General features: G+C 55.7%; 9 protein-coding genes across 9 annotated transcripts; 4 read left to right on the forward strand and 5 right to left on the reverse strand.

Moving 5' to 3' along the window:
* Positions 1 to 261: 261 nt before the first annotated feature.
* CORC01_08040 (amidase) lies at positions 262 to 2,080 on the reverse strand (the record flags this gene model as incomplete). The annotated part of the gene is made up of 3 exons (XM_022619675.1): positions 262 to 522; positions 590 to 1,973; positions 2,040 to 2,080. 3 exons carry the CDS (start codon positions 2,078 to 2,080, stop codon positions 262 to 264), a joined length of 1,686 nt encoding a protein of 561 aa, XP_022473879.1.
* Positions 2,081 to 2,815: 735 nt separating this feature from the next.
* Positions 2,816 to 4,286, reverse strand: CORC01_08041 (3-deoxy-7-phosphoheptulonate synthase; the record flags this gene model as incomplete). The annotated part of the gene is made up of 2 exons (XM_022619676.1): positions 2,816 to 3,764; positions 3,820 to 4,286. The coding sequence occupies 2 exons, from the start codon at positions 4,284 to 4,286 to the stop codon at positions 2,816 to 2,818; spliced, it is 1,416 nt and encodes a 471-aa protein (XP_022473880.1).
* An 810-nt stretch (positions 4,287 to 5,096) lies between these two features.
* On the forward strand, positions 5,097 to 5,585 carry CORC01_08042 (uncharacterized protein; the record flags this gene model as incomplete). Its single annotated transcript, XM_022619677.1, has 2 exons — positions 5,097 to 5,357; positions 5,487 to 5,585. The coding sequence occupies 2 exons, from the start codon at positions 5,097 to 5,099 to the stop codon at positions 5,583 to 5,585; spliced, it is 360 nt and encodes a 119-aa protein (XP_022473881.1).
* A 412-nt stretch (positions 5,586 to 5,997) lies between these two features.
* On the reverse strand, positions 5,998 to 8,406 carry CORC01_08043 (uncharacterized protein; the record flags this gene model as incomplete). Its single annotated transcript, XM_022619678.1, has 2 exons — positions 5,998 to 7,789; positions 7,976 to 8,406. The coding sequence occupies 2 exons, from the start codon at positions 8,404 to 8,406 to the stop codon at positions 5,998 to 6,000; spliced, it is 2,223 nt and encodes a 740-aa protein (XP_022473882.1).
* A 559-nt stretch (positions 8,407 to 8,965) lies between these two features.
* CORC01_08044 (uncharacterized protein) lies at positions 8,966 to 12,561 on the reverse strand (the record flags this gene model as incomplete). Its single annotated transcript, XM_022619679.1, has 2 exons — positions 8,966 to 9,503; positions 9,554 to 12,561. The coding sequence occupies 2 exons, from the start codon at positions 12,559 to 12,561 to the stop codon at positions 8,966 to 8,968; spliced, it is 3,546 nt and encodes a 1,181-aa protein (XP_022473883.1).
* Positions 12,562 to 14,102: 1,541 nt separating this feature from the next.
* Positions 14,103 to 14,647, forward strand: CORC01_08045 (uncharacterized protein; the record flags this gene model as incomplete). The annotated part of the gene is made up of 2 exons (XM_022619680.1): positions 14,103 to 14,217; positions 14,328 to 14,647. 2 exons carry the CDS (start codon positions 14,103 to 14,105, stop codon positions 14,645 to 14,647), a joined length of 435 nt encoding a protein of 144 aa, XP_022473884.1.
* Positions 14,648 to 15,797: 1,150 nt separating this feature from the next.
* On the forward strand, positions 15,798 to 17,744 carry CORC01_08046 (lysophospholipase; the record flags this gene model as incomplete). The annotated part of the gene is made up of 1 exon (XM_022619681.1): positions 15,798 to 17,744. One exon carries the CDS (start codon positions 15,798 to 15,800, stop codon positions 17,742 to 17,744), a length of 1,947 nt encoding a protein of 648 aa, XP_022473885.1.
* Positions 17,745 to 18,596: 852 nt separating this feature from the next.
* On the reverse strand, positions 18,597 to 20,472 carry CORC01_08047 (uncharacterized protein; the record flags this gene model as incomplete). The annotated part of the gene is made up of 3 exons (XM_022619682.1): positions 18,597 to 19,191; positions 19,245 to 19,885; positions 19,963 to 20,472. The coding sequence occupies 3 exons, from the start codon at positions 20,470 to 20,472 to the stop codon at positions 18,597 to 18,599; spliced, it is 1,746 nt and encodes a 581-aa protein (XP_022473886.1).
* Positions 20,473 to 25,193: 4,721 nt separating this feature from the next.
* On the forward strand, positions 25,194 to 25,385 carry CORC01_08048 (uncharacterized protein; the record flags this gene model as incomplete). Its single annotated transcript, XM_022619683.1, has 1 exon — positions 25,194 to 25,385. The coding sequence occupies one exon, from the start codon at positions 25,194 to 25,196 to the stop codon at positions 25,383 to 25,385; it is 192 nt and encodes a 63-aa protein (XP_022473887.1).
* Positions 25,386 to 27,705: the final 2,320 nt, after the last annotated feature.

A 27,705-nucleotide genomic window follows, 5' to 3' on the forward strand; every position in this document is an offset into this window, starting at 1 on the left:
GAGATCGGACCTGCTCGACGGCCGCACACTGCCCCACATCACACCCCCCCCGACTAACTTTCACGGCACGGGAATCCAACGTGCAATGGAACAGCCGCACTTATATCCGGAATTCAGTTTGGAGGGCCTACGACTGGTTTCATCCAATGGTATAATTTACATTATACGTCGGGCGCGAAATCGGCGCAGGACGATGACATTCTCTTGTCTCAATGTAGTACACACATATCCTCAGCTAACTACAGTCTCCAGTCCCGAAACCTAGTCAATGTCCAACAGCTTGTACTTGTCGTCACCCAAAGCATCCTCTACCCTCTTCATGAGTGACAGGACCTTCTCCTCCTCTAATCTCCTACCCACGACCTGGACGCCGACGGGCAGGCCGTGCATGTCCTTGGCATCGTACAGCTTGTACGCACCGTACGCCACGCCATTGAGCTTCTTGATGTTGAAGTCCGCGGGGAGCTGATCCAGGTTCTTGTCCACGTGTGTTACGGGGAGGACGCCGGCGGTGTAGTCGAGCTAGGTAATCCGATTAGACTCTAGATGCTGTGATGTACCCTTAATTCAAGAAGCAAGGGGAACTCACCAGGTTGAAGAGGAAAGTGTAGCCGCAGCTGCTGCACGCATCCTTCATCCCGTCATGCGGCACGGCAGGCGTCGCATTCGGCGGCGTGATCAAAAAGTCCACGTCCGTTGCGTTCCACCAGTCGAACCACTTGTTCCGGTACGCCTCCCGCTTGGCGACCAACTTCCAGTTCTCAAACGCCGTCTGCGGCCGCCAGTCCCTGACGAGACCCGCCCAGATGTCGTCGCGGCGGATGTACTTGACCCACAGGTAGTACAGGTACCTCAGCGGGCTCGCGAGGTTCATCAGGAACTTCATCTGCGCGGCGCCCGGGTCGTTCCACTCGCCCGTGCGGAAAAAGGTGCTGAACATCTGGCACCCATCGGCGTTGAGCGCCAGCGCCGCGATCTTGAGCCCCTCGTACGGCGATGGCGGGTCAATTTCGACGATCTCGTGGCCCTCGTTGCGCAGCGCGTTCTCGACCAACTCCAGCGCGCGCCGGCACGCCGGGCTGGGATCGACGACCCCGTCGGTGCGCATGACGCCGACGCGGAGCTTCTTCTTCTCGAGCCACGCCGTTTCCGTCTCAGCCCTCCACTCGAGCGGGTGGACGCTGTAGTCATACGTCCACGGCTTCATGCCGACCACCGCGCGCGTGAAATACCGCAGGTCGTCCAGCGTCCGCGTCATGGGGCTGTAGACGGACGGCACGCCCTCCTGCCCGGGCATGCTCGTGCAGAAGCCTAGCTTGGGCCACCGGCCCGTGGAGCAGCGCAGGCTGTAGCAACCGGAAAAGTGCGCGGGGGCCCTCACGCTGCCCGCGACGTCGCTGCCGATGCCGATTCGGCCGCCCATGGCGAGGAGGGCGCTCTCGCCGCCGGTGGAGCCGCCGGGGGAGTACCGTGCGTTGTGCGGGTTTGTGCAGCGGCCCCAGACGTCGTTTGTGGACTCGAAGCTGAGAAGGGTGATGGGTAGGTTGGTCTTCACGTAGGGGACCGCGCCGGCGTCCTTGAGGAGGCGGACGACGGGCCCGTCGAGGGCTGTCTTGTTGCCGACGAAGCTGCTGAAGCCAACAGTGGTGTCGTAGCCGCCCACGACGATAGTGTCTTTGAGGCTCACGGGGATGCCAGCTAAGGGGCCCTTCATGTTGATGGAGCCATCCTCGACCCACTTCTCGGCGGACTCAATCATGACCTCGGTCAGGCAGTTTGTGCGCTCATGGGCCTTGAGGGCGACCTTGCCGTAGGTCTTGAGGATGTCGATTGGCTTCAGGACGGTCTTGTGGACATCTTGCACGAGCTCCTCGACGGGCCTGTCCAGGATCTGGCGGTCTTGCGCTGTAAAGTGGCCTACGTACGTTGTGAGACGGTGGATTCTGTCCGCGCGTTCAGACTGCTTGAATTTGCTGGGGTTTCCGTGTTAGTGACAAGGGTCTTCAGTTATTTTGATAGGCACGGGTGGGATGTCAGACCAGTCACGACGGTGTTGGAGATAGTCGAACGGATAGACCATCTTGATGTGATGAGTATGTGCGGACCGGGGTTGCTACTACTATGAAAAAAAGATGAACCAAGCCTGGATTCTGTGAAGCTCACGACGTCAGGTGAGAAGAGTTTGGGAGGGTTGCAAGATAATTATAAGATGAGAGATTGGGACTTATCAAGGGAGGAGAGAGACAGTGTTGGGGTCAAGGTACTTACACGCTCGGTCACGGGTAGCCGGCGAAGTCGCGGGGAAGCCCCACTCCCCTTATCGGCCGCTGGGGTAAAAGGGCGTAAGGCGCGCAATACAGAGCACCTTGCCTACCTAAATACTTGCCACCTTATCTTTGGCCCGCTGATATCCGCCTGAAACTTCCCTGCTGGGCAAGTAAAGGCGTCGGTGAGCTGATGGACACAAATAACACCACGGCTTCCCCGCTTGTTGTTCCAAGGTGAGCCGAGATGCAGTCCAGCGGCCGCGGTCAAAGGGGCTGCGTTTGCATGTTTCATTACCAAATCGATTGATTACTCTTGCTTGGTCTTACGGAATCTGCAGGTACCTCTATGGGTGGCAGGGCTCGTGGCTTACCCCGGTTTACGCCATAAGGTAGTGTCAGTCGAGCTTGCGTGCCTGGCATTGCTGACAGCCGTTAGGTTTCGTGAGAGGTGAATTCATCTTGAACACGAATGGAAGCTTTTCATGATCAATTTGTTTCCAAATGCCCAAATGCCGCAATTAAAATGTACCCCTGCTAATTGAGGCCGCTCACAAAGCCGGCATTCTTTCGTCTCTGTAGTGACCCGCAATCAAGAACGCCAACTCGAGCGCCTGCTTCTCGTTGAGTCTCGGGTCGCAGAAACTCGTGTAGTTGGTCGACAAATCATCCTCATCCAAGCCCTCGCTACCACCTAGACACTCCGTCACAGCATCGCCGGTGAGCTCGAGGTGGACGCCGCCCAGGTAGCTGCCCTGCTCCTTGTGGATGCGCAGTGTCTCCTGCAGCTCCTCAAAGATGTCGCGGAAGCGCCGCGTCTTGATACCGCTGTCCGTCGACAGCGTATTTCCGTGCATGGGGTCACACTGCCAGACCACGCAGCGGTGGTACTCGCTGTCCTCCACGGCGCGGATGTGCGCTGGCAGCAGCGAGCGCACCTTGGCGGCGCCGTAACGGGTGATGAGGGTGATCTTGCCGGGCTCCTTGTCCGGGTTGAGGGCGCGCAGCAGGGCGAGCAGGTCGTCGACGGGAGTGGTGGGTCCGACCTTTATGCCGATGGGGTTGGCGATGCCGCGGAAGAACTCGACGTGGGCGCCATCGATCTGCCGGGTGCGGTCGCCGATCCAGAGGAAATGGGCCGAGGTGTCGTAGTATTCCTTCTTGGTCTCGGTGGGGCCGTTCCGGGAGCCGCCGTTGGTTGTGGGACGCGGAACCGGCGTCTCCAGCAGGCGGGTCAGCGGCTGCTCGTACTCGAGGAGCAGACCCTCGTGACTGGTGAAGAGGTCAACCGTGTCCAGCTTGTCGCTCCTGTCGGCGCCGATGGTGTGGAGGAAGCGGAGCATGTCTGTGAGAGAGAGGACTGCCTCGGAGTACTTTCTCTTCAGCTCGGGGTCCCTGGCATGGCCCAGACCCCAGTCCAGCGGCCTGTGGAGATCGGCGATGCCTGACGAGATGCATGCTCGGATGTAATTGAGGGTTGCTGAAGAATACTGGTAGGCCCTTGGTGCTGGTTAGTTCATTTGCTTCCGGTACCCATGATTTTTGCATGACTCACCTGACGAGTCTCTGCGGGTCAATTTCACGCTCGTCGACATGGAAGCCGTTTAAAATGTCTCCCCGGAATGAAGGCATCTCTACACCGTTGACCACTTCCGTAGGGCTCGATCTTGGCTTGGCATATTGGCCAGCCATACGGCCAATGCGCACCACCCGCTTGTCAGCACCCCAGACGAGAACCAGACTCATCTGCAGCAGCAGCTTAATCTTCGACTCAATTGCATTGGGCTCGCAGTAGTCGAAGAGCTCGGCGCAGTCACCGCCCTGGAGCAGGAAAGCCTCGCCGAGTGCCACATCACGGAGGTGCTGCTTGAGTGCGACAATCTCCTTTGGATGAACAATGGGAGGTAGACGTCCCAATTCTTTGACAGATTTTTTCAGGCCGGCTTCGTCCGGGTAGGCAGGAGCTTGCTTGATAGGTTTTGAGCGCCAGGAATCAGGCGACCATTCTGCGGAGGAAGACATGGTGTGATGTGCTAGCAGTGCTGGTCACCGTCGCGGGGGTGAGTTAAGACGAAACCTGGTGTCGATGGACGGTGAAGAGGTGCCGTGCCGACTTGTTGCCAGGAATAGCTCAATTAGGTAGAAGCTGGAGAAAAAGTGAACAATGGGTAACGTGAAGTGAGAATCAACAATGGCATTCGAAATTGATTCAAGCCATGAGAGGGAAAGCCCTGCTATATGTACCTTGGTGAGTCAACGCCAAACTGGCTCCTCAAAAGCGCATGGAACACAATGTGGTCAAATCTGGATACTCCGCTGTATTGAATAGACCGGTGGGTGGGATGAATGCGAGCAGAAAAATCCTTAACGGCAGGGCCTGCAACGCTGCTCGCTCAGACTGGCCAATGGAAACGGGAGGTATGACACGAGAGAGCAATTCAGGAACCAGATCATCCGCCAAACCCTGTGCTGCGCGTGTTTGTGTGTGTGTGTGTGCGCGCTATGCCGAGGTGTACCGACCTACCTCGACGCTCACCATCGGTGTATGTAAGGCAACCTCTTAGTGTACTGTCCGCTGAAAGATGAGCGAGAGCGAGCACACACCAGTGACACCACTCTCTCCACTTGGACCCCTCCCCGCCCCCCATCTAAACCTGCCCCACCACAAATTCGATTCCGATAGAGCTGCTTTTGCGCTGCATCTGCATCGTGCCCGACTTGACACAACATCACAGCTCTTAACCACACGAAAAACAGCCACCTCCTTCCACCCAAGTACTCCCCACGTCCTCGAACCGTCCGAACTCCTAATCGCCCATCCTTCCGCACACAATGTCTGAGAAGCAGCCCCCCACCGTCGTCGAGGGCGCCACTGCCGGTGATGTCGAGGAGGAGGTCCAACCCGCAAAGTCAGCCGAGGACCGCAAGGCGGCATCCGCCCTCGCCAGCCTCGATGCCGGTGGCGACGATTCAGGAAACACCCAGGTCGATGCCGAGGCCGCTCAGAAGGCAATCAAGGGTCTTGGCGGTGCCACCGCAGCCAAGAAGGAGGTGAAGAACGTCAAGGTCGATGCTGCCGATGTCGCGCTGCTGGTTAGTCACTTGTCTACTACACCGGAGGACGGACGGTCGAGAGATGGAATCCAAGTCATGGAAGAAATACTTTTAGAATGGCGGGACTGGCGGTATATGAGTAGGAATGGAATGCTAACGGGCACATAGGTTGACGAATTGGAGCTCACCAAGCCCAAGGCAACGGAACTGCTCAAGGCCAACGACGGAGATGCGGTCAAGGCGATGAAAGCGTACCTGCGCTCATGAATGATCGGGACGATTGAATGCTGGGATGGTTATAGACTTCGATATAAAGTTTGAGGTTATATTTGCCGAGGCCCAGGATTATACACATTACTCAATGGTTCGCTACCTCGCATCGGTTCAGGTTCTTGCCGCGGCAGTGCTAACGTTCAGGCTCCTAGATCAGATGACCCAAAGTCTCGAGCTTCAAATAGAATTGGACGCCTTTCCTCCCAACCTGGCGTGCAGGAGAACTAATTTTCACTTCTACCAAGTATGCGTCCTCTCAGCGTGACTCAACTTGGCCCGGAATCGGCCCTTTGTAGCTTCGACAGCTCAAAAAGGAAAGTCGGCTTTTTGCTGCCACTGTTGAATACACGAGGCTAAATAAAACTTGAGGCCACCCATTTCGATTCAGTGATCTCGCAAAATAGCTCTAGTCCCCTCTGGCATTGGGCATGATATCCTCCATCTTTAGGCACTTAGGCTCCCATAAGTCCGTCTCATCGCCCATCCAAATCGGACTCCGCCCCGGCATCCCACGCCCAGGCGGCCCGGTGTGGTTCCCGCCGGACCCAGGTCTCCGCCCCCGATACGGCGGCGGCGGCGGCCGGCCATAGCCAGGCTCCGTACCGTTCCCCGGCCCATGCTCCGGCGGCGGCCTCGGTCTCCTGCCACCCCACGTGGACCTCAGCATCGGCCACATGGGAATATAGCACCGCTCATCCCACCCGCACACCTCCCGGCACCTGATGAACTCTCCTTCCCAACCAACCCATGCCCGCAGCCGCCTTACCCCGTCCGCCCACTTCTCGCTAGCAGCCTTCAGTTCCGACGTCTTCCCTTGCTCGAGGTCGTACCATGCCCTCTCAACACCGAACCCGACCTCCAGCAACACCCCGCAGATCCCGCCCATGACCTCCTCCACTGCATCCCTCAAATCCCGCTCCCGCACACTCAGCGGCAGGTCCACCATTAACCTAGTATACCGATACCGACACCTCGAGTAGGTCTCTGCAAACAGCTCGCCCCTGGCGTCCCACGTCGCCCCGCCAATCTCGTGCGGATACTCCAGGAAAGAGACCAAGAACATGTGGCTCTGCCCACGCAACTTGTACAGCCACTCCTGCACCTCCGTCGCGTTGCCCCAGTCCTCATCGAACCTCGCGCCCTCCTCCATTACCATCAGATGCCCGGCCGTCCGCTGCACAATCTCCCCCATGGCATTCACCCACTCCATCCCGCTGCAGCCCCCCTCGCCGACAAGCGCGTCGCGCAGCATCACCTCCGTCTCCCACCTCATCCCCGCCGCCTGCGACGCCGTCACATTCCCCAGGTGATGGTACCTTCTTCTCCTCCCCAGCGCCCCCAACGCCGCGCTCCGATTGCCAACGCTCTCCCCGCCAGCCCAGTACCCTTCCTCAGTAAGGTTCAGCCTCTGACGCTCTTCCTCGACAGTCGTACCCCAGAACCGACTCGAGTACCAGCTCGTGATCCCGCACCCCAGGACCTTTGCCCTCGTCTCTCCCTTTCCCTGGCCGAAACCGTTCGATCCATAGTGCCACGTTGCCGAGGCAAACCAGCCCCAACCCTGAGCCTGCAGAAACGGCTCCCGCTCAGCAGGACCCATGATCCCGCGCCAGTTGGGCGGCATCGGCGGACGTGAAGGGCTCACGGGACGATCCGTCAACGTTGGCTGAGGTGGGAGCGGGTATACCGACGTCGGCTCCTCCTCTTCATTACGCACACGTCCGCCTCCTTCTCTCGCAGCCCCTCCAACCTTGTCCCTCACATCCAGAACCTCATCCCCAGCCCGCTTTCCCCCATCACCCCCATCACCCTCCCTCATCTGCGGCGCCGTAACATTCCCGCGACTGACCAACCTAATACTCCCACCCCCGAAATCGCACCATATCAGCTCAAACCCCGCATTCATCCTCACGACTCCCTCAAACCCCCACCCGTGCCCTCGCAACCCCTTTTCCAACAACCAGTCGCACAGTCCCATGGCCCTCTCGTACTCGGGCTCGAGACCACGCCGCGGCCCGCCCCCCGAGTCCGGGCCCGAGACGTTGCCGTACAGGTGCAGCATCTGCGTGTCCAGCTGCCCGAACCCCATCAGCGACGCGGACTCGCCGTCAAAGTAGAGCGCCTTAACGGGCCGCGTCGTCTGGTACGTGAGCATGAAGCTCTGGCGGGTGCTGCCCATGATGCCGTAGGCCATTTCTCTGTTTGGGAATAACCATCCGTTGTTAGCTCACCGGGCCTGTCCAGGGCATTTCTACAGGTATCACAATGACACGCACACATCGCGCCCCTTCTCTATTTCATTCACAGGTCCTTAGAAGATCCCAAGGAATCCATCACAGAGCAAAAACCAAGAACGGTGAAAAAGAATGTGCTGTAAAACTCACATATCAAAGGCAAGCCACTCTGGACTCGGTACATCCTCCTCATCCATCCTCCCGTGATAAAACAGCGTAAACGCCGGAATCTCCACCGCCGCCATCGTGTGCCCGTTTGGAAACACCGTGTTGCTCCACTGCTGCAGCAGGCCGTACGCCGACGCGAACAGGTGCGGCGCCGGCGACGAGTAATTCAGCCTCGCGTACCATGACGAACCGGCGGGATTCACTGAGGGCGTCGTCGTCGTCGTCGTTGACCGGAAAGATGAAAAAGACTCGGCATTCTCTGGGGATGCCGGATACAACGAATCCGATGATGATGACGATGAAGATAATGATGGCCCCATGGGCTTTTGCATATCGGCCTCCGCTGCAGCCGCGACGGCTGCGCAACGGGCCGTTAGCACGAGTGACGCCGTCAAGGCTCCCAGCGAACGCATCTTTACTGGCAATGAAACAATGTAGACAGAACTCAGGAAGGGGAGAGGGGGGGGGGGGGAAACCAAAAACAAAAGTCTAGAGAATCATCTTCGCCAGTATCCGAGTGGTATCAAAGCTTCGGTCTCATGTGTGTCAGACGGATCTTCCTTATCAATCCATGTCTCTTCCCCCCGAGTCAAGTCAAGCCCCCCGGAAATTGGTTGGTCCAATCAAAAGAACGCGCGGCCAATATGCGTCACCTTGCCAGATACGGACAAGGGTCCGGTCTGGGCATCCTCAAAACCGCAAATAACACCAACTGGACGGACATCATGATATCGGGAAGGCGATAATCGGAGTTAAAAAGCCCGTTCAAATTGTGTTCCTCAGACAATCGACGCTGCCCTCGCAGCCAGCGTATGATTTGATGTACAACCAATCTAATAACCTAAACACCGTATCCAGCCTTCGGATCCCGTATCCCATATCCGTGTGAACGCCGTGTCTAAAACCAATCTCGCCGCATCTCGGCCGAGGCCTGAATCGAGAAACCAAACCATTTGCACAAATAATCCATGTCTAGCGCCAGGCCTTGGCCAACGGGCTCCCAATTTTGGGAGCAAACTGCAAGCTCTTCCTGCGAGCCGCCATCAGGCGCTGCATCACACCCTCGTCCTTATCTCTGTTGAGGATGCCCTCGCCCATCTGGGCAAAGGTATTTTGCTTAGGAGGACAGGTCTGCATGAGCAGAGTCTTGGTAGGGGAAGAGTCGTAGTCGGTCATCCCGGAAGGCGTCTCTGCAGCATAGCGAGCAAGAGCCTCAGGCGCAGGTGTGACGGGAACGGGAGAGATCAGGCCCTGCCAGTCATCCTCGTCGTCCTCGGCCTCATCCGAAGGGGTATGCATCCACACCGTGCTATCACGTCGGTTCATGGGCGTGTTGGGCGCAGTCTTGGCATCGCGACCAGCCTTGACGGGTGTGGGAACAAGCATGCCATTCTGGTTCGCGAGCGCTGTGGGCTCCATGCTCTTGCGACGGCGCGCGCCTCCTCGGGGAACCATGGAGGTGTCGATGTAGTAGGGTGCCTCGTCGAGCCACTCGTTCTCCCGCTCACAACTGTGCAAAAGGTTAGCCAAACATCATTCAAAGGATCAGAGGACACCTACTCAAGAACCCAGCTCACACCGACACATTGCACGACACCGTTTGACTCTCTGACCTTCTCCATTGTGCGCTTGCCACCATCCTTGAAGACAACGTGAGTAATGCCAATCTTTGAGGCATCCGAGTTGCCCGTGGCACTTGGGTTCCAGGTCCAGGTCTTGACGCATCGGGCTGCCATCTGGCCGAGAAGCTCGACGAAAATGCCACTAGCGTCCGCACCCTCAGTCGTGTGCACATCCACGAAAACGACAGCTCCGCGGAGGAGACCCGGGTTGAGGTCTCGGCGTGGAGTGCGCGCCGGTGTTCCGAGAGTCGACCAGACATCAGACTTGGCCGGAGTGACGGGAGCTGAGCCAAAGTCGTCATCGTTCTGCCCCTCTTGCTCTTCCTCATTCTTCTGGCTCTTGCCGGGCGAGTAGGAGATGACAGTAGCACTCCTGTTCAGGCTTGGACGGCTGACTGGTAGTCGGGAAATGCTAGCCGCACGCTTCTTCTTGGGACGAGGAGTTGACTCGTCTGCAGGCTTGAGAGGAACCTTGGAAACGGTGGAGAACTCCCGCGCCAGAACACGGTTGGGAGTCACCGGCGGAACAAACGCATCACCACCGAACATAGCAGGGTCAACGGGCATGTCGTTCTCGTCGCCGTATTCTTGGCTTGCCTCTGATAGAGTATCATCAAAGCTGTTGGAAGTGTTGACAATCTCCTCAAGCTCCTCAGGTTCCATCAGAGACATCTCATTGGCCTCAGCCGCCAAGGCCATATCTTCTTCGGTGACCATGAGGTCGTCAAACTCGGGATCTTCAGCAGCGGCGGAAATCTCGGCCTCAATGGCAGCCTCGATTTCATTCTGGGCATCCATGTCGGCGCGGACCGTCATCTCATCTTCGAAATAGGTACTTCGGAGGGGAGATACCTCTGTGCGGGGGGTGGCAGCACCTGAGATGAGACCCTCGGGTGCCTGGGCAAGCGAGCGTCCAGGGGTGACAGGTCGTCTGGGTGTCTTTGAAGGGCTAGCAGCAGACCAAGCGTTGAGCTGGTTTGCCAAGGGAGTGAAGCCAACACTTGAAACCCTAGACTTGACGATGCTTCGTCGAGAGTTGGCGGGGGTCGGGGTGGCCGGGACCAAGTTGTGGGCTGACGAGACTCTGGGGCTGTTGGCGAGTTCATCGTCGGAGTCGGACTCCATGTTGCTGTAAGGGTCCATATCCTTTTGTCGAAGGCCAAAAATGCCGATAGGCGCATTTAGAGTGAGCTGAGGTGCGACCTCGGCCTGCAGACTCTCTGCAGCTTGAGGCTGGAAGTAGGGTTCGTCGTCGACCATCATAGGCTCTCCGTCCGAACTCGAGCCATTCTCATTAGCTTCGTCAACGAAGACATCATTCTCTGCGGGCTTATCCAACTGTTGAATATGGTCGGCCTCTTCAGCCAGCTTTGGCTCTTCAGTTGGGGGGGCCTCAAGAACAGGCATGTTCTTCTTAAGAACTGGGTCGGCATGTCTCGGCAGGACAGCTGAGAGGCGGCCAGGGAACTGCATTGGCTCCTCCAAACGGATGGACTCGTTGAGCATGGCCTCTGCGACCTCATCCAACTCGTCATCTTCCTCCTCAGCATGGCCATCCGATTCTTCGGCCATGAGTTTCTCGGAAGATCGCTTGACAGGGCGCAGAGCGGTGGGCGTCGACAGCAACAGAGGCTTTGTGGCGGGAGATCGCATCTCCTCTAGTCGCTCCATGGGCTTTGCAGCTACCATACCCTTGATGGGTGACAATGGTCGTTTAGCTGGTGACTGAAGCAGAGAGGCCTTGAAGTTGGAAACCTTCTTCTCACCCTCGTTGGTCGAGGGCAGAGCAAAGGGCTTAATGGCGGACTGGGGACGCTTGGCAGGCGACTGAAGCAGAGACGACTTGAAGGACGATGCGATATCACTCTCGCCACTCGGCTGCATAGATGCCGCAGGCTTCAGAGACACTCCATCGGCGCGCTTCGCTGGAGACTTCATCGAGTCCCGGTAAGGCGAGTTGGGCAGTCTCTTGGCAGGCGAGGCCAGAGCATTTGTGACCTCATCCTCTTGCGTCGTAGGCTGGGTGGAGTTTTCGTCGTCATGAAATTGCTCTGAGTCGGAGGTCTTGTCGGCGGGTAGAAGGTTGAGCTTCTTGGATGACCCGAGGGCACCAGTGGGCGGCTTTGTCGGGCTCTTCATCATGGGCCGCGGGGGAGTATCCGGACCAGCCAGCTCATCATCGGAGCAGTCGCGAGGCATGGGAACCTGAGTAACCTTCTTAGGGCTCAGAGGAGTCTTCTCTGTCTTCGTGGTCGAGGAGGCGGTGGCAGCCTTGGTAGATCGAGGTGCCTTGGGGACGGGGGGCTTTCGCATGGGTCTGGCCTTGAGACCAGTGGTGGCTGTGGGCTTCTCGGCCGTCTTCTTGCTTGCGTCAGGAGCGATGTTTTCCTTCTCGGGTTCTTGGAATGTTACCGTCTTCTTGACGGCGGGCTTTGCTGCTGTGACTGGTGCTGCGCGTGTACGCGTCGTCTTCTTGACCGGCTCCGCTTCCTTCGTAGTAGCTTCTTCGGCTACCACCTTTCTGGGCCGGCCACGGGTGGGCTTTGCTGGCTCATCTTTGGTAACTGGAGGCAGTGTGCCGGAAACCTGGCGGGCAGCAGCTCGTGCACGGGTTGCCCGGCCAGGAACACCACTTGATATAGATGAAGCCGGTGCCGGTGCCGGTGCCGCGGGCGCCTCTGTCTTCTTGGGGCGGCCTCTTGCAGCTCTTGTGGTACGAGGTGCGGACTCTGATTGTTGTGGTTCTTCGCTGTGTTCTTCCTCCTCAACATCGTCGGCTCGGGTCTTTCTCTTTGCTGAGGTCGATTGCGTCGGTGCAGAGACACTGGCTTTGGCCTTGGCCGCAGCGGTCACGATCTTGGTAGCTCTAGCGTTCGTCGTAGTATCGGCAGTCTTTGCAGCTCTGGAGCGCGTGATACGCTTAGGGGGCGATTGAGGCTCCATCATGTGTGTGGAAGTTGAGGGTGGGTGCACGGAAAAGAAAAAGGAGTAGAATGGGTGGTGGTGTGTGCTGGTGGATTAGTACAATGTAGTTGTCGAGAGTATGTTGACGTTTATTTACATGATGCTGTGATGGTTGAACTGGAAGCTCGAAAGTCAGGGAAGAGCAGGCGGAGGGTTTTGTTGATATGGAGCTTCGCGTAACTGCCGTTGTCATGCCAACGCTCAAAGGATCCCACCTTCGGAACGCCGCTGCCCTTTCCCGGAAGAAATTGGAACCGTCTGGTGAGCCCTCGACACCTGGCAGCCGGACAACTGCCAGCCGACCACCACTCTCTCTACCTTGGTGCGCAAACAACGTTGCTGAGACCAAGTCCGATCCTGGTCTGCGACAGCGCGTCATCGAGCTAACTACTGGGTCTTCCGTCACGCCGTTGTCACCTCTGGCAAACAGCAAACTGCCCTTCACCTGCATTGTTGATAAACAACGATTTGATTTATGCGGTGGCCAACGGCATCCCCTCAGCGACCTGGATTTCAACACCTGCGATGCTTGTCTGCTACACGAAACAGATTCCGGGCTGTCGAAAGACAGGCACAATAGAAACCACAAGGTGAACTGATCCACTATGGTAATCTCTACGGGTCCCTTTGACAGTGTCCAGATGGCTGCAGTCTGGCTAGTCGAGAGGTTGAGACAAGCATTCGCTTTCTTTCTCAAAACTCCTCATGCTTGCTCCTAGTTGAATCCAATGGCGTATCGACGGTCTTCTGACATCGAAGGGGGCTTTTGAAAAGGTTTTCGTAGAGTTTTCTTTGCTGGAACATCTTAGCCCGCGCACAATCTTTAATCGCGCCTGATCAAGAACGACATGCCCGTCTTCGTTCCGTGTTGACGTATCCAAAGAGATATTGGCCAACGGAGAGCGTCTGTCTCCCCCGCACTCATCTGCAACTTAGAATAGTAGGTTTTCTATTCTTGCTTGTCCCTCCTGACAAGGCATACCCTAGACACAGGCACGTTATCCCGCACCACCATTCGCTAATGCAGCGTGGCGGCACCTTCTGACAGCATGGGCCATGGGGTCCTTAAGCAAAACTCCGGTGGCTAGTGGCTAGTGGTGGCTGGCTCGGGATCGACCCTCGGGAGGCTCATGCAGGCCGTAGGGCAAACCGAGGCTCACTAGACAAATACAGCACAGTTGCAACCCTGAGGCTGTGCAGACTAGACTGCGTATGCGCTCGGCTAGGAAAGGGCTCGGGCAGATTCCAAGATCCGCATGCGCATCCGTACGATATCGTTCCATGCTTCCCGAACGACTTCCATCGGCGTTACGTTGCCGTGCGTCCTGGTGGCCGGCAGCGGTGTCGGCAAGAAGCAGCAGAGACAGCCGCAATAGCGCATTGGAGGAGTCAGTAATGGGGATGGCGCAGGCACACACATACAGCAACGCCAACACATCACACCAACGCCAACCGTAGCATCCGCCTGTTCCGTTGCCGCCGATCGATTTCAGGCACCGTTCTTGGCCCTGCTGTGTCGACACATGCCTCGTCTCACCCACACAAGTCCGTCGTTGCCATTCGCTCACAACTGGATGGCGGGGGAGTTCAAGAGGCAGGAATGTCGTATTGTGTACGATGGCATGTCGAGGAACTGCGGTCAGTCGGCACGGTTGGAAGAAATGTCACACATTGTCCGGATTAGGGCAAACAATGGCAGGGAACTAATTATCAAACGCCTCGGGGGGCTTGCGCGTGATGGCAACCAAGCAAGGGCTTAAGTCTGACAATCGGGCACGAGCACAGCACATGCACGAGCACACGACAGCATGGCGACGTATCCGTACTTTGCGGACAGAAGATGCCACACCAAATGACCAGGCTCCATCTCATAAAACGCCGCACCCGAGACTGTGGAACCCGCCGCTTCAGCAATGCGGCGCTTGACCTCATCGCTCCCTACATACAATGTAGTAGGCCACCGTGCTCTTTCGCCCTTCTCTCTCTATCTGGACTAATTTCTCACAGGGTTTGTTGTCTCCTTGCATCATTCGGACCTTCTCCTTTCATCTCCCCGTCGGCATCTTGAACCGAATTTCGCTCCATCTTATGGATGCGCGGTACGAATTTGGGACACTCTTTTCTTCTCGTCTTCGGGACCCGCGTGTCCCTCCGACTCCACGTTGTTTCCACTGTCCGGTGAGCCTCTGACGGCCCCAGAAAAAGAGGCCGCCTGTTTCTTTTACAAATTCCCTCTTTGGGCACCAGCCAAGACTCCTTTGGATCCTGACCTCACATCATCACTAGCCAACCCGGGCGATCCGGATCCTCCCATTCGCTCCATAGCCACAATTTCCGCGTACTCATCTCCTCCCGCCTCAGCTGCCCAGGACGCCTTCGTCTCCCTCTCATTCGCCAGTCCACGTATGAAACTTTACCGCACACAGGGTCAGATCAGACATCACCTCAATCAGACCTTCCTCAAGCGGACTCCACACTGTCGTCGAATTCTCCGCTACGGCTATGCCCTGCCGTTGAGACAACATCTTTTTTATTAGCAGCTGGGCCACGCTCTCCTCGCTTGAGAACCCTGAGACTGCCCATCTGCCAATCTCGCAAACCTTGAGTTCTCATCCTCGCAGACATGGTCTGAAAAGGTCACTGGGAGCTCAACTCATCCTAACTCTCACCATTGACAACTCACTCACGCAACACTAACACCGACTTTGGACAAGACAGGAACTGAACCTCCCGTCAAATCGCATCGCTCCCCCATCAGCAACCAAGCATTGGCCAACAAGGGACTGTCTTGTAGCAAGAAGACCACGGCATCCTGGCGTCTCAGTCCGATTATAAGGGGACCGCGCTCGCATTCAAACTCTCCAACTCGACGTCATACCGACTGACACTGGGCGAAAACCTTCTTTAGCTCGACGGGTCCGTGGAAAACGCCGAAGCCTTTCATCCCCGTCAACTTGCCGCACCGCACAGCCGCTGGGCCATGCCCACAAGGTCGACAATCGCTGGATCTTATTACTACCAGTGGCCATCCGTCGCCCATCCCTACCGTCGTTTCCGATCCTTTTTTTTCTTAAACTTGGGTCTGGGTTATCCATATATCTTTCACGCCCAATCCTCTTTTTGATACCCCTTCAAGCCTCTCTCCTGCTCGCCCATTTCTAAAACCTTCATCTGGTTCACTGTCTCATTAACCCAGGACCAAAAGAAACTTGCACAAAATGATGCTCCCATCCGTGTTGGCAGTGGCTGCTGCTGTTGCCCCGGTGTGGGCAGTCGACCCCATAAAGCCAATGGCGGCCGGGCTCGTCATGGAGGCCCTGGACCCCCGCGCCCTTCCCGATTCTCCCTCGGGAGGCTATGCACCCGCGATCGTCGACTGCCCGTCAGCCCGTCCCACCATCCGGTCCGCATCAGCCCTATCGCCGAACGAGACATCATGGCTCACCCGCCGCCGCAACGTCACAATCGAACCCATGCGCGAGTTCCTAACCCGGGCCAGCATTCCCAACTTCGACGCCGGCGCCTATATCGACCGAGTCAAGTCCTCCTCATCTCAACTGCCCAACATTGCCCTCGCCGTGTCAGGAGGCGGTTATCGCGCACTCATGAATGGCGCCGGCTTCCTCGCTGCCGCAGACAGCCGAACTCCTAATTCGACATCGGCCGGCCAGATCGGCGGCCTTCTGCAATCCGCCACTTACCTCGCCGGTCTTTCCGGCGGCGGGTGGCTCGTCGGCTCCATCTTCACTAACAACTTCTCTACCGTGGTCGATCTGCAGCGTGGCTCAAAGGGGTCCGCTGTCTGGAAATTTGACCGATCCATCTTCTCAGGCCCCAAGGAATCCGGCCTCTCCATCCTCAACACCGCCGAGTATTGGAGAGACATTGCCAAGCAAGTCGACGCCAAGGACCAGGGCTTCGAGGTCTCTATCACGGACTATTGGGGCCGCGCCCTCTCTTATCAGCTCGTCAACGCCACCGACGGCGGTCCCGCCTACACCTTCTCCTCCATCGCCGACGAGCCCGACTTCCAGTCCGGCCAGCAGCCCTTCCCCATCCTCGTCTCCGACGGCCGCGCCCCCGGCGAGCACATCATCTCCCTCAACGCCACAGTCTACGAGTTCAACCCCTTTGAGCTCGGCACCTGGGACAACACCGCCTACGGCTTCGCGCCCCTCCGCTACCTCGCCTCCAACTTCTCCGCAGGCCGCGTCCCGGACAACGGCTCCTGCGTCCGTGGCTTCGACCAGGCTGGCTTCGTTATGGGCACCTCGTCCTCCCTCTTCAACCAGTTCATACTCCAGAACCTTACCTCTGCCGGCCTCCCCGACTTCATCCAGAGTGCCTTGACGAGCATCCTCAACGCCCTGGACAAGGACAACAACGACATTGCGCAATACGTGCCCAACCCCTTCTTCGGCTACAACCCGCGCACAAACGTCAATGCAAACCAGAAACAGCTCTCACTCGTCGACGGCGGCGAGGATCTCCAAAACATCCCCCTCCACCCCCTGATCCAGCCCAACCGCGCCGTGGACGTCATCTTCGCCGTCGACTCCTCCGCTGACACGAACTACAACTGGCCCAATGGCACCGCCCTCCGCGCAACCTACGACCGCGTCGCAGAGCCCATTGCAAACGGCACCCTCTTCCCCCCCGTCCCGGATGCAAACACCTTCATCAACCTGGGCCTCAACCGCCGCCCAACCTTTTTCGGCTGCAACGCCTCAAACTTCACCCTCTCCGGCAACCAGCGCGTCCCCCCGCTGGTCGTCTACCTCCCCAACTCGCCCTACGTCGCGCACTCCAACGTCTCCACCTTTGATCCCAGCTACGAGCTCGACCAGCGCGACGCCATCATCCAAAACGGCTACGACTCGGCCACCCAGGGCAACGCGACGCTCGACGCCCAGTGGCCCGTCTGCGTCGCCTGCGCCGTGCTCTCGCGCAGCTTGACTCGCGCCCGCGAGACCGTGCCGGACGCCTGTACGCAGTGCTTCTCGCGGTACTGCTGGAACGGCACGCTCGACACCCGGGAGGTGGACTACAACCCCACCTTGGCTATTGGCAGCATCGAGGCGAACAGTGCCGGGGCAAGGACGGGCGTCAGCCTGGTGGCTGGCTTTGCGAGTGCGGTGGCGGCGGCGCTAATGCTGTCGATTTGATTCTGTTATGAAACAAGAGTTTTTTTGTCGCATTAACGGCCTTTTTGTAAACATCATGGGGGTTAGTACGAAAGTCCCATTTTACCATTGATGCTCCCTTGAGAGTAGGAAAACAGGATACTGCACTGGAGTTGGTCAGCATCTTGATCACGGACATTTTTACGACATGTGGAAAAAGAAGATGAACGAGGTGAAGCAAGACTTGCAGTCTCGACTGGACATCTCGGAGGGACGCGAGAGACAGATATGAGAGAGAGAGAGAGAGAGAGAGAGAGAGAAAGAGGGATAGAAGAAGTGCATAGTCTTTAAAAACCGAATCTGGTATATCCACTAATGCAAAGTTCCTTCATATAACATTGCTGCGTCAAAGCTGCATGAATGCCATTGAAAAACCACCATTCCTTTGCTCCTCCCATGAAACTTCCCACACCGAGCACACTCCTCGCTAACCGTGGTTGATGTGAAAATAATATTTAATGACTCTCTGACTCCGACCGTTCGCCTCCCAGACCCAACGAGGAGGGTATGAATGATGCAATGTCGTGAAAATCAGTCATTAACGCGTAAAAGCAGGCCCGGTTGAAGGCGCTGAGACAAACAGGGATTTCGGCGTAGGCCGGGGGGAGTCTGGGGGGGAATAGGCAAGCGCAAATCCGTCTCACACCCTGTCTACTCCGTGGCCGCGTCGCCCCTTGGTGTCGTCCTTCGTTCAGGGAAGGTCCCAAAACAAGAGGACTAAGAGAAACTGGTAAAAACGTATAATACGGCGGCAAAGCACCGCCAGGTTATCTTGGCGCCCCTTTTCAAGCGACCTAGCTTCTCGTCTCACGGCTGTTGGATGTGACCAGAAGCCTATCTTGATGGTCGAAAAGGGCCGTCGACCCTCACGTCCTTGACCCCCTCGGGCATCATTCTCAGCCACTCGGTCCAGTTGTCAATATCGATCGGTTCGTCTCCTATCCGGAATGACAGAACCAATTGTTGACCCTCTGTGCTAAACGGAAGGCTCGTCCTCAAGGGACCGATGTTGAGGGGTGCGAGAAGAATCGAGGGTAGTCGAGCATTTCCGGACATTTGCATGTGGAGTGGAGACGGAAAGCTCGTAATTGTTTCCTTTTCAGGATTCCTATCCTGAACAAGAGAAGGATAGTTGGACAGCAGCTTTGAGTGAAGCTCTGCAGCGGAGAAGGGGCTCGTAAATCGTTGGGAGGCGCGCGTCTTGAGGTGCTCGGTGAGAACTTTGGTAAACGTGCAGCGGTCCAGAGCATCGAAATGCTCCTCGGATACAGCAGCGGCCACTAATTCCAAGACACCTTGTTGGCGGTGCATCTTGGAAGATGGAAAGAATGCGGCATCCATTACAATCAAGGTGTCTGAACAGGCCTCCTCAAGCACTTGTTGAATACCACTCCACCTGATTGTTTCGGCCTTGTCTTTGTCTTTGGAGCTGGAAACGGTCAGCATCAAGCCCTTCAAGAACGCCGCTTCAGAATTACTTACCTGGCAAGGACCATCTCCCGGTTGCCATCAAGGTAAGAATGGCCGTTGTAATAGACTATCTTCAGGACGTCCCGTTGATCACGATCCTCGACAAAATCGGTGATCTTGCGCGAAAGCCATCTCCACGGGCTTTTGCAGACCTCTGACGCAGACGGAATGGTAGTAATTGAGAACGTATACCGGTAATACTGGTCAAAGACTTCACCCAACTCTTTGACGGAACTTCCAACACTAAAATCAGGATCATCCTGCCAATACAGTAATAAGGCCTGTGCACTAGAGTAGCGGCTTCGACTGGGGGTAGACAGAAGTCTCGAGACGTTGGTCTGTAAGTCAGATTTAAGACTTTCTATGCCAGGCAAGACCGGGGGCTTGTCGAGCCTAGGGCCGGTCGGAAGTGGCGTGCGAATCCGGGATTCGCTCAGTCGGTGACCACCAGGAGGCGTCGGGGAGTCTATTTCCATCTCCTCGGGGTCCTGTGTGAACATTGACTTCACGTTGTTGCTAGTCATGGCCGGCGCTGGGCTGAGTGGTCGCTGACCAGCCATGGACGGGGCAATATCCTGGATGCTGGGACTGTGAGACCTGTGATATTTCCTGACAGCATCCTCCCAGGTCATGTTGTGATGGCTTGGATGGCACTTGGCAAGGGTAGGATTGTCAGCAGGGGTGAGCACTTTTGACAATGACAATGTGTGGAGAGCCACGGGGAACTTACTGCAACTCTCCTTCGGCGACAATCGTTGCAGGCACCCAGCTTTCTGATGAGTGCGGCTTTCTCTCTCTGTTGCTGGGACAAAGGACCGGTTCGCCTCCTGCTCGCGCGGACCCGGTTAGAGACGTCGGAGCCATCCTTTACATGGAATATGGATGTTAAGTTAGGAGAGGTGTCGGCACTGTACGATGTGTTGCTTGTGTCCACGGACATATTGGTGGCAGCGGAGGCCGCCGTGGCCTGAGTTGAGATGGACGAGTTGGTGTCCTTCCTCAGCGGAGGAGAAGCCGATTGACCGGGGGTGGGGGGAGGTTGCTGTGACTGGTGCTGAGGAGTCGTCTGCTGCTGCTGCTGATGCTGCGGTGGCAAAGACTGCTGTTGTTGGAGCGGAGACTGTTGCGACTGAGGCAGCTCATGATGCGACATTGAAGGTGAGCCAGTTTGGGGCCTGTTGCCAGACTCCTCGCTGCCGTTCTTCGGAGGCGCCTCCAACAGACTCGGAGCCGGATGCATGCTTGCAAGTTGTGTTGTCTTGTTCCCTTTGTCACAGCAGCAACTACCCTTGACCCATTCTCGGTGTGTGTTGGAGTAAGGTACTTGTATGTGGCGGAGAAGGAGAGAGAGAAAGAAGGTCAAGAAGAAAGGGTGGCAAGTGGGATTTCCGCGCCCCTTCTCTTCTCACACACTCGGCTCTGTCTGGTTGTCGCGGCTTTTCTTTGAAGTTGGGCAGATTGTGTGACGGTGCCCCACCGAGATTCACCGACGCGAGAGAGCGAACAGAGAAAAGTGAGGGGTAAAAGAAACGGGTCCTCGGAGGCGGGGAGCAGCCAAACAGAGAATGCGCCGAGGGCAAAAGATGTCAATTGAGACCCGGAAACCGGCAGAAACCACCTCAGGGACGGCCGAGAATAAAAGAAGGACAAGCAGACTTGGTTTCGGTGGACGGCCGTCTCAATTCGAGGTGTGTGAAGGTGGGAGGATCAGGGCCGAGGCCAATGTGCACGAATAAAAATAAGGTCGGTCGGTCAGGATTTAAGGGTACGTGCACCGAGCACCGGAGAGGGAAAGAGCGAAGAAAGCACGGGCCAGGACCCCGGTAAGGCACGGTGCTGGGGATGAGATCGGGAGGTGAGGTGGTACTGGTCGCTCAAGATGTCGTTGCGTGGATTGGATGTTGTGGGAGGAGAAAGGTGACGAGGTACTTCTGGCAAAGTACCGGTCAGTCCAGGCCGGGATGGGGACGGAAGCGGGTGAAGGGACGGGGAAATCTAGCGTGGGTGGAAAGAGAGACATACATACAGTCTGGATGGACGGATGATACTCTGTTGACCGGCCCGGTGCAACTAACGTCTCTCAACTATCCTGCAGCGAGACACACGGAAACAAATACGGCGGTTGAAAAGCACTAGCTGGTGTCGTCGATTGAGGTGAAGTGACACGAGTGACTTGACTTGCAAAGGTGCAGCGCAATGTGGGAGGGAGAGACGTAAGGACCCTGCGACAGGGATCGTGGATGTTGTGGATTTTGGGTTCAGAGAGTTCGATGCTTGGGCTTTCGTGCTTTTGTGCTGAGTGATGAGTGATCCAGCCTCCAGGTGAGAGTTCTGACTTTTATCGAGCGGGTCTGGGTCCGGGTCCGGGTTTCGGTCTGACCTTTTTGTTGCTGCTTCTACTGCCGCTGCTGAGCGTTTTCGCTCTGGGCTTCTGACACTCTGAAGCCGTCTTTCTCTCTATATTCCATTCGCCGAGTACTAGACAGGATGCAGTTGGAATTGCGCGTCGCTTGGATATCTCCGGCCTTTGCTCAGCTTGCTAAGAAAGAGAGTTAGACATAGAGAGAGAGAGACAGACAGACAGAGAGAACGAGCCAAGAAACATGACAAGGTAGGTAGGTAAAGAAATCTCCGCAGAGTCGAGTCCCCGGTCCTCAGGTTCTCTGAGTCGTTGCACTGGCAGATGTGGATATCTCAGATGACCGGGTTCCTCTTCTTTTCCAGCATCACGCTTCATGAAAGTCTCCATCCATAGATAAGTATGAACATCATGATATTTTCTTCTTCACAAAAGTATTCCACTCACCTCAAATCTCCGTTGCACATTGGGCGACTACATACATCCATGCGAGATTCAATGCAATGTAAGATGCGAGGTATGAATGGCTCAATCGTTGTCGGGCAGATGGATGTAGGTAAAATGCACTTGCAAGTTGGCAAAAGGATGGGAATGAAAAAGAAACCATGACAGAGCGCGTGAGCAATGGGTACAAGCAAGCAGTCGTCGGGTAGAGAGAGGGTAGAGAGGCAGAGAGGCAGAGAAACAGAGAAACAGAGAGAGAGAGAGAGGCGTGTTGTAGGTCGCACGACACAGCCCAGCCAAGCCCAGTCTAAAGCAGCTTCGGCCGGGCCAGCCCACCTCACCTGCTACCTCGTGGTGCAAGTTTGTCTACATCTCCATCTGCATCTGCATCTGCATTCAATGTATCACGTACCTCGTCTCCTTCATGGTTGTTGTTCTACCTTCCCTGCCTTGGGCTCATTGCCGAGGTGACCTGAACTCAACCCAATTGGGGGAACTGCGATCACTACCTACCTGGGTACATCTCGGAAAGGAAGCCGCACCCGCACTTGCACCAGCCACTGCACACACCAATGTTCTTTCCATGCTGGATCCAAGCACGATCCATCATCGAAAGTCGCCAACCTCACTTGTCAGGCTCTGCGGAGCGCTTGACCCGGCACCGTTTAATTTTTTTTTAATCCTTGGAGGGGGAAGGAGGGGGAAACAGCACCTGGCACGTCAAAGAAGGGTCCCGTCCAGGGGGTGTGACCTTTCACCTCCACACGCGCACGTACCAGATTCTGCAAAAGGTGGGAAGGTACGGAGTACGAGGTAAGTAGGATGGACCACGGGCAGTTTCCTGCGCCGCGGCGGGGTTACCTTCCCTACCATCCAAGAACACAAGGTCCTCCGTGCCGCCATTTTGGCAAGGAAGTGACTTTGTCCGACGGTGAACCACCATGGGACGGGGGACCTGTCTCGGGTTGGCAGGTGAGAGGAAATACGACGGTTGCTCTTGCCGCCAAACCGCCGCTCTTTGCTCCGAACTTCTTTTTCCATCGGCGTTTTCTCGTCTTGTCTCGTCCGCCCAGGTACCTTGGCCAGCCGGTTCTGTCTCTTCCCCCTTCTCCCCGCGATCCACTTTAGATCTTAACGAGATGCTTGAATCGAGTAGAATTATGGGGGCCTAGATGAAGCCTACCAGACTCCCAGCCATCACCGCAACAGCGTGTCCGCACCGTCAGCACTCTCAAGGTATGTATACCGACCGTGGGAACCAGCGTTGCATGAGATCGGAAAGGCCAGGGAGTGGGATTTCGAGGACATTGAAAGCTCCATTTTTCTAGGCACATACGCAAACGGATAATTTCTCGCAGTCCGGTCTGGCATGGCCGCGACTTAGACCCGAAAAGTCGACAAATACGCACGATATTGAAAGACAGACAGGCATTCTCGCAGGATGCGCAGCCCAGTCCACCTCATAAAGCGCAGCCCAGCCCAGCTCAGCCCGTCAGATCAGTCGTGCGGCCCGGTCGATGATCTTCAACAACCCAACATGCTCACCGACCGAGGAATGGTGTGAACGTCTATTCTCGGTGTCTCGGCTGGGGGGCGTCCAGCCATGTCCCGTCTGCTTGGCATATGCGGCTTGACTACGGAGAAGCTCGGAAACAAATGACAGCTGAGGAGATCCAAATCTTCGTTGACCTCTGGCGCTGCATTCACCCACCTCGCAAGACTTTATGCCCTTCCATACAACTAGAATTTTAGTTGCCTGCCTGCCGTGCCTATTCAGTGCCTGACTGATCGAAGCGGAGGACGGTATCAACACATGCGCATCCACAGAGCAAATCATGGACGAGAACAGCAATGAGGAAGCAGCTCTGGCGATGCAACGCCAATAGCCCTGGCAAAGATGTACATGTCATGCGCACCACGTGGACCCTGTCCTGTCCCTGTCACCGTCTCCTTCACTTTGCGGCGTGTGCTGTGCGCTGTGCCTCCTCGTCTCATGGTTTCGTCCCGCCCGCCCGCTCCCTGCTCTTCCGCCCACCGAGTAACGAGATCGGGTAGCTGAGTTGCTTGCTCACCTTCGGGCTGCAACTGTAAGTCTCCAGCAAGTTGCAACTGGCCACCAAAGACTTTGGTGCACTTCCAATGGAAATAAGCGGGGGCTGTCAACCTTCACAGCCGTGGGCCAATGGCTCGGTTCCTCTTCTAATTATCCATACCTATTCTAGAGTCGGACATCAACAGCCCAATTCAAAGAGGACAAAATGATTCATTCTAACCTTTAGACTCGAGATCGGAAGTCAATGTCGTTACGCAATACCTCAACACCTCATTGGTCTATCACCTATGGATGTGCAAAGTTGGACTGGAAGTCGATTTCTGGCTTGGGCTGGCTGGCATCCTTACCCTTCTCCAACCTTGTGGTGGCCCTCAACACCTATCCGACTCGCCCACGATATCCGCACCCGTTACGTGCTGCCTACGAGCCGGTCACAACCATTTCCTTGCTGCCCCACGAACAGCAACCGAATGCTGCGACCATCCATCCTCTCGCTCCCTTCGCCCACCCTTTTTTTTTTTAACCAATGGTGCCCTGGCTTCACCGGAAAATACCGCCAGCCTCACCGCAACTCCCTTTCCGATAGGTCTCCGCTCATCCCCCCACACTAGCACTCGAGTCTTTCTTTCTTTTGACCTTATTCACGAATCATCATTCACCTCGCAATCCCGCTGCATCTGCACTTCCCCTCGAACGAGATGAAGGCCGCAATGCTTTTGTCTGCTAAGATGGCCATGCGATGCAACTGCCCAAGTTTAAACATGCTCCCCCATGTCAGGTTTGCTGGTTGCAAGGATCACGGATGAAAGACGCTGGTGTTCATCGCGTCTTGGATTCTTGAGATGCCTTAGCTGGCAAAGGCGGCAAGTGCTAAAGTCCTATTTCGACTTACCAGCCACCTTTTGCAAGTTACATCGTGGCTATGCCTCCATTGTATGTATCAACGTCGCAACTTCGGCAATCCCATTGACAAAGGACCGACGTCGGGACACCATTCAGCCTGCAAATCTCCACTCCTACGGGATGCCTGTATTCGTCCTTCCAGACTTTCCCGCTAAGTCGGCGACATGGCACGGTCAAGGTGTGTGTCTGTGATTAGCGGCATATGCACGAAAGACGTGCGTACATACTGTTGGGATTCGCGCTTCAGATAGCCGTCGCGCCGTCTGGTCTTGTTTTCCTGCATGGCATGTGCAGGAAAAACAACATCAACACTCGCAGCCAAATCTCTCTTAGCTATGGATGTTTTTTCGCCGGCCCAGACTTCGAAAATTACCTTCTGAATCCCTCGCTTTGAAGCACCCCAACCAGGGCGATTGTTTGCACATCATCAGGATCGGACCGAAACACTTTTGTCCAAGGCGCCTGCCGTCCTTGCACAACATGGAAAAAGAGGGTGGCGGGAGCGGGCAGCGGATGCCACATCTCCTCTCTTGTCGGGACCCGGTGAGCTCAATGTCCCCACCCCTCTGGACTCATCACTTGTCTCGGTCTGCATTTCTCCGGCCATTGATGATGCGACCAGGGACGGGGTCAGAACTTCACTGGCTGGCTTCGAAAACATCTGCCCATCACCGAAGATTGGGCAACGAGACAATAGGTCAAATCCCGCGCGGTGAAGGAACGGCAGGATGGTAGACGGTGGTTCCACCTGCGGCCAGTGGATTGGCCAGCCTCCGTTATCGCTCTATTCCGCTTTTGGATTGGCTCGGGAACCTGCCGCCGACCGAGGCCGCTCCAGCGAGGTGTGACAATGGGCGGCAACGCGGGCGCGAACGGCCTCTGAGGCGGTCGGCGCCCGGCGTCTAGCCGACTTGATGGACCACGCCTTCAGCCTCAGTCACCTGGCACACCTTGACCGGAGGGATGTGCTTCGGAACGTCAGACAAGCCTCGGCAGTTGCTGCACAATGCGGGACTCTTAATTATACAGTTACCCGCCTTTGCTAGCTGGTGCGGAGATGACACAGTGGCTCGCGAACCAACTAGTCGGTGAATCGTTGTCACTAGCCTAGTAGGTTTGCGGCTCTAACTCACCTGACCGAATCTGCAGTCCCGGCCCGTAGTCGTCTGCTTACCTACGTTAGAGCGGACGCCACTCTCAACGTTGACTAAATCACAAGAGCATTTTGTCGGTTGCTCGTGATATTCACGGCAATCTGCCCTTGTGATGTTCTAGTGACTTACCTTACGTTGCCCAATTTGCCAGTGTTGCTTCTGAATCTAGTTCACGGCTGTTTCTATCTACGGGAACCCCCGTGCCATCAGCTAGCTTCATGCACTGCGTGATCTTTTCTACGATGCATAGATGACGAAGGCGCGGTGCTTCCATTTCACATGTAACAGTATGCAATGGTCCAAATGACACCTCGTGCTGTTTCCTGTTTTGTGTAGGGCCATTCTCATGTGTACAGGGCGAGAAATTACATCAAGATGAGAATACCCCACGCCCAACTTACTCACTTGATTCCCTTTCAGATACATGATACATGATGCATCATTTCGCATATCCAAAACCAATAACCCTATATCAATCCTTGTTTATACCCACCAGTAGCCAGAATGGTTCATCTGTGGTTTACAATAACTAGCTCATTATTGTTCTACGCCATGATCAGAGTTGATTGATGCTACACGATGGCTCACCTGTGGGAACCATTGGCTGTCTTATTTCCCCACTCTTTGTCTTTGATGATATATGTCTGACCGACTTTCTTTCTAGTAACCTATTTTCTTATTGTGTCGTTCAAATTTCTCGTTCTCTGGATTTACAACGTACGGCTTTTGATTTCTCCCAAGGGTAAAGTGGGACGAAATCATGTTTAAAACCCTTAGATAATTGGATGAAATCTTATATTGTTCCTATTATATTTATATTCAAGTCAGGCACGCAAATATAGTATCTTGGCCCGCGAGGGAGAATAGTCCGATGGTAAGCTAAAAGTTTTTTTGGAATTCTCCTGTCCTTTCTTGTAACTTGTTTGCAGGTTGGCCGTGAGACGTCACTAAGAACTGAAGGAAAGAATAGAAGGATTGCTATGAGTGTACGGTTCATAATGAGATCACAATGGTAATTTAATATCGATAATGTATCGATAATGTAGGCATGATGATGACTGCTGCTCAAGTCCCACGGGTGTGACACGTTGTTCCCCTCTATTCTTGATGCTTGTTCCCAACTTGACAGGCTCCGTCAATTTTCTTGCCACTATCCAGTCTTGTTAGTCGTCAATAATTCTTTGTGTTACAGGTAATGTTTGAGAGTATACTTGGATAATATACCACAGGATAGGAACCTTGAGCGACAGGGATACAACCGATATTCTGTCTTATCACATTAGCCACAGTCGCTCTTGCTGGTAGCAACAGAAAAGTCAGCTCGTTTGAATTGATTCCCGCATGCAGCCGCGGCCACTCTTTGGTATAACACGGCCATGATGATTCTTGAAAAGCGCGGTGTCGGCCAGGGAGCAAGCACACGGGAAGTATATTTCCAAGACAGGTTTGCAGCCCGACCAGTATGACCGTAAAATGCCTCTCATAGCCCCTTCCCAGCTTCTTGCGCCATATCCAGAAAGTCGGGACGTGGTACTAGTCTGATACGGAGAACAAGCTGGG

This window comes from Colletotrichum orchidophilum, assembly GCF_001831195.1.
Source record: "Colletotrichum orchidophilum strain IMI 309357 chromosome Unknown Scaffold_66.1, whole genome shotgun sequence".
Classification (NCBI taxonomy): Eukaryota; Fungi; Ascomycota; class Sordariomycetes; order Glomerellales; family Glomerellaceae; genus Colletotrichum; species Colletotrichum orchidophilum.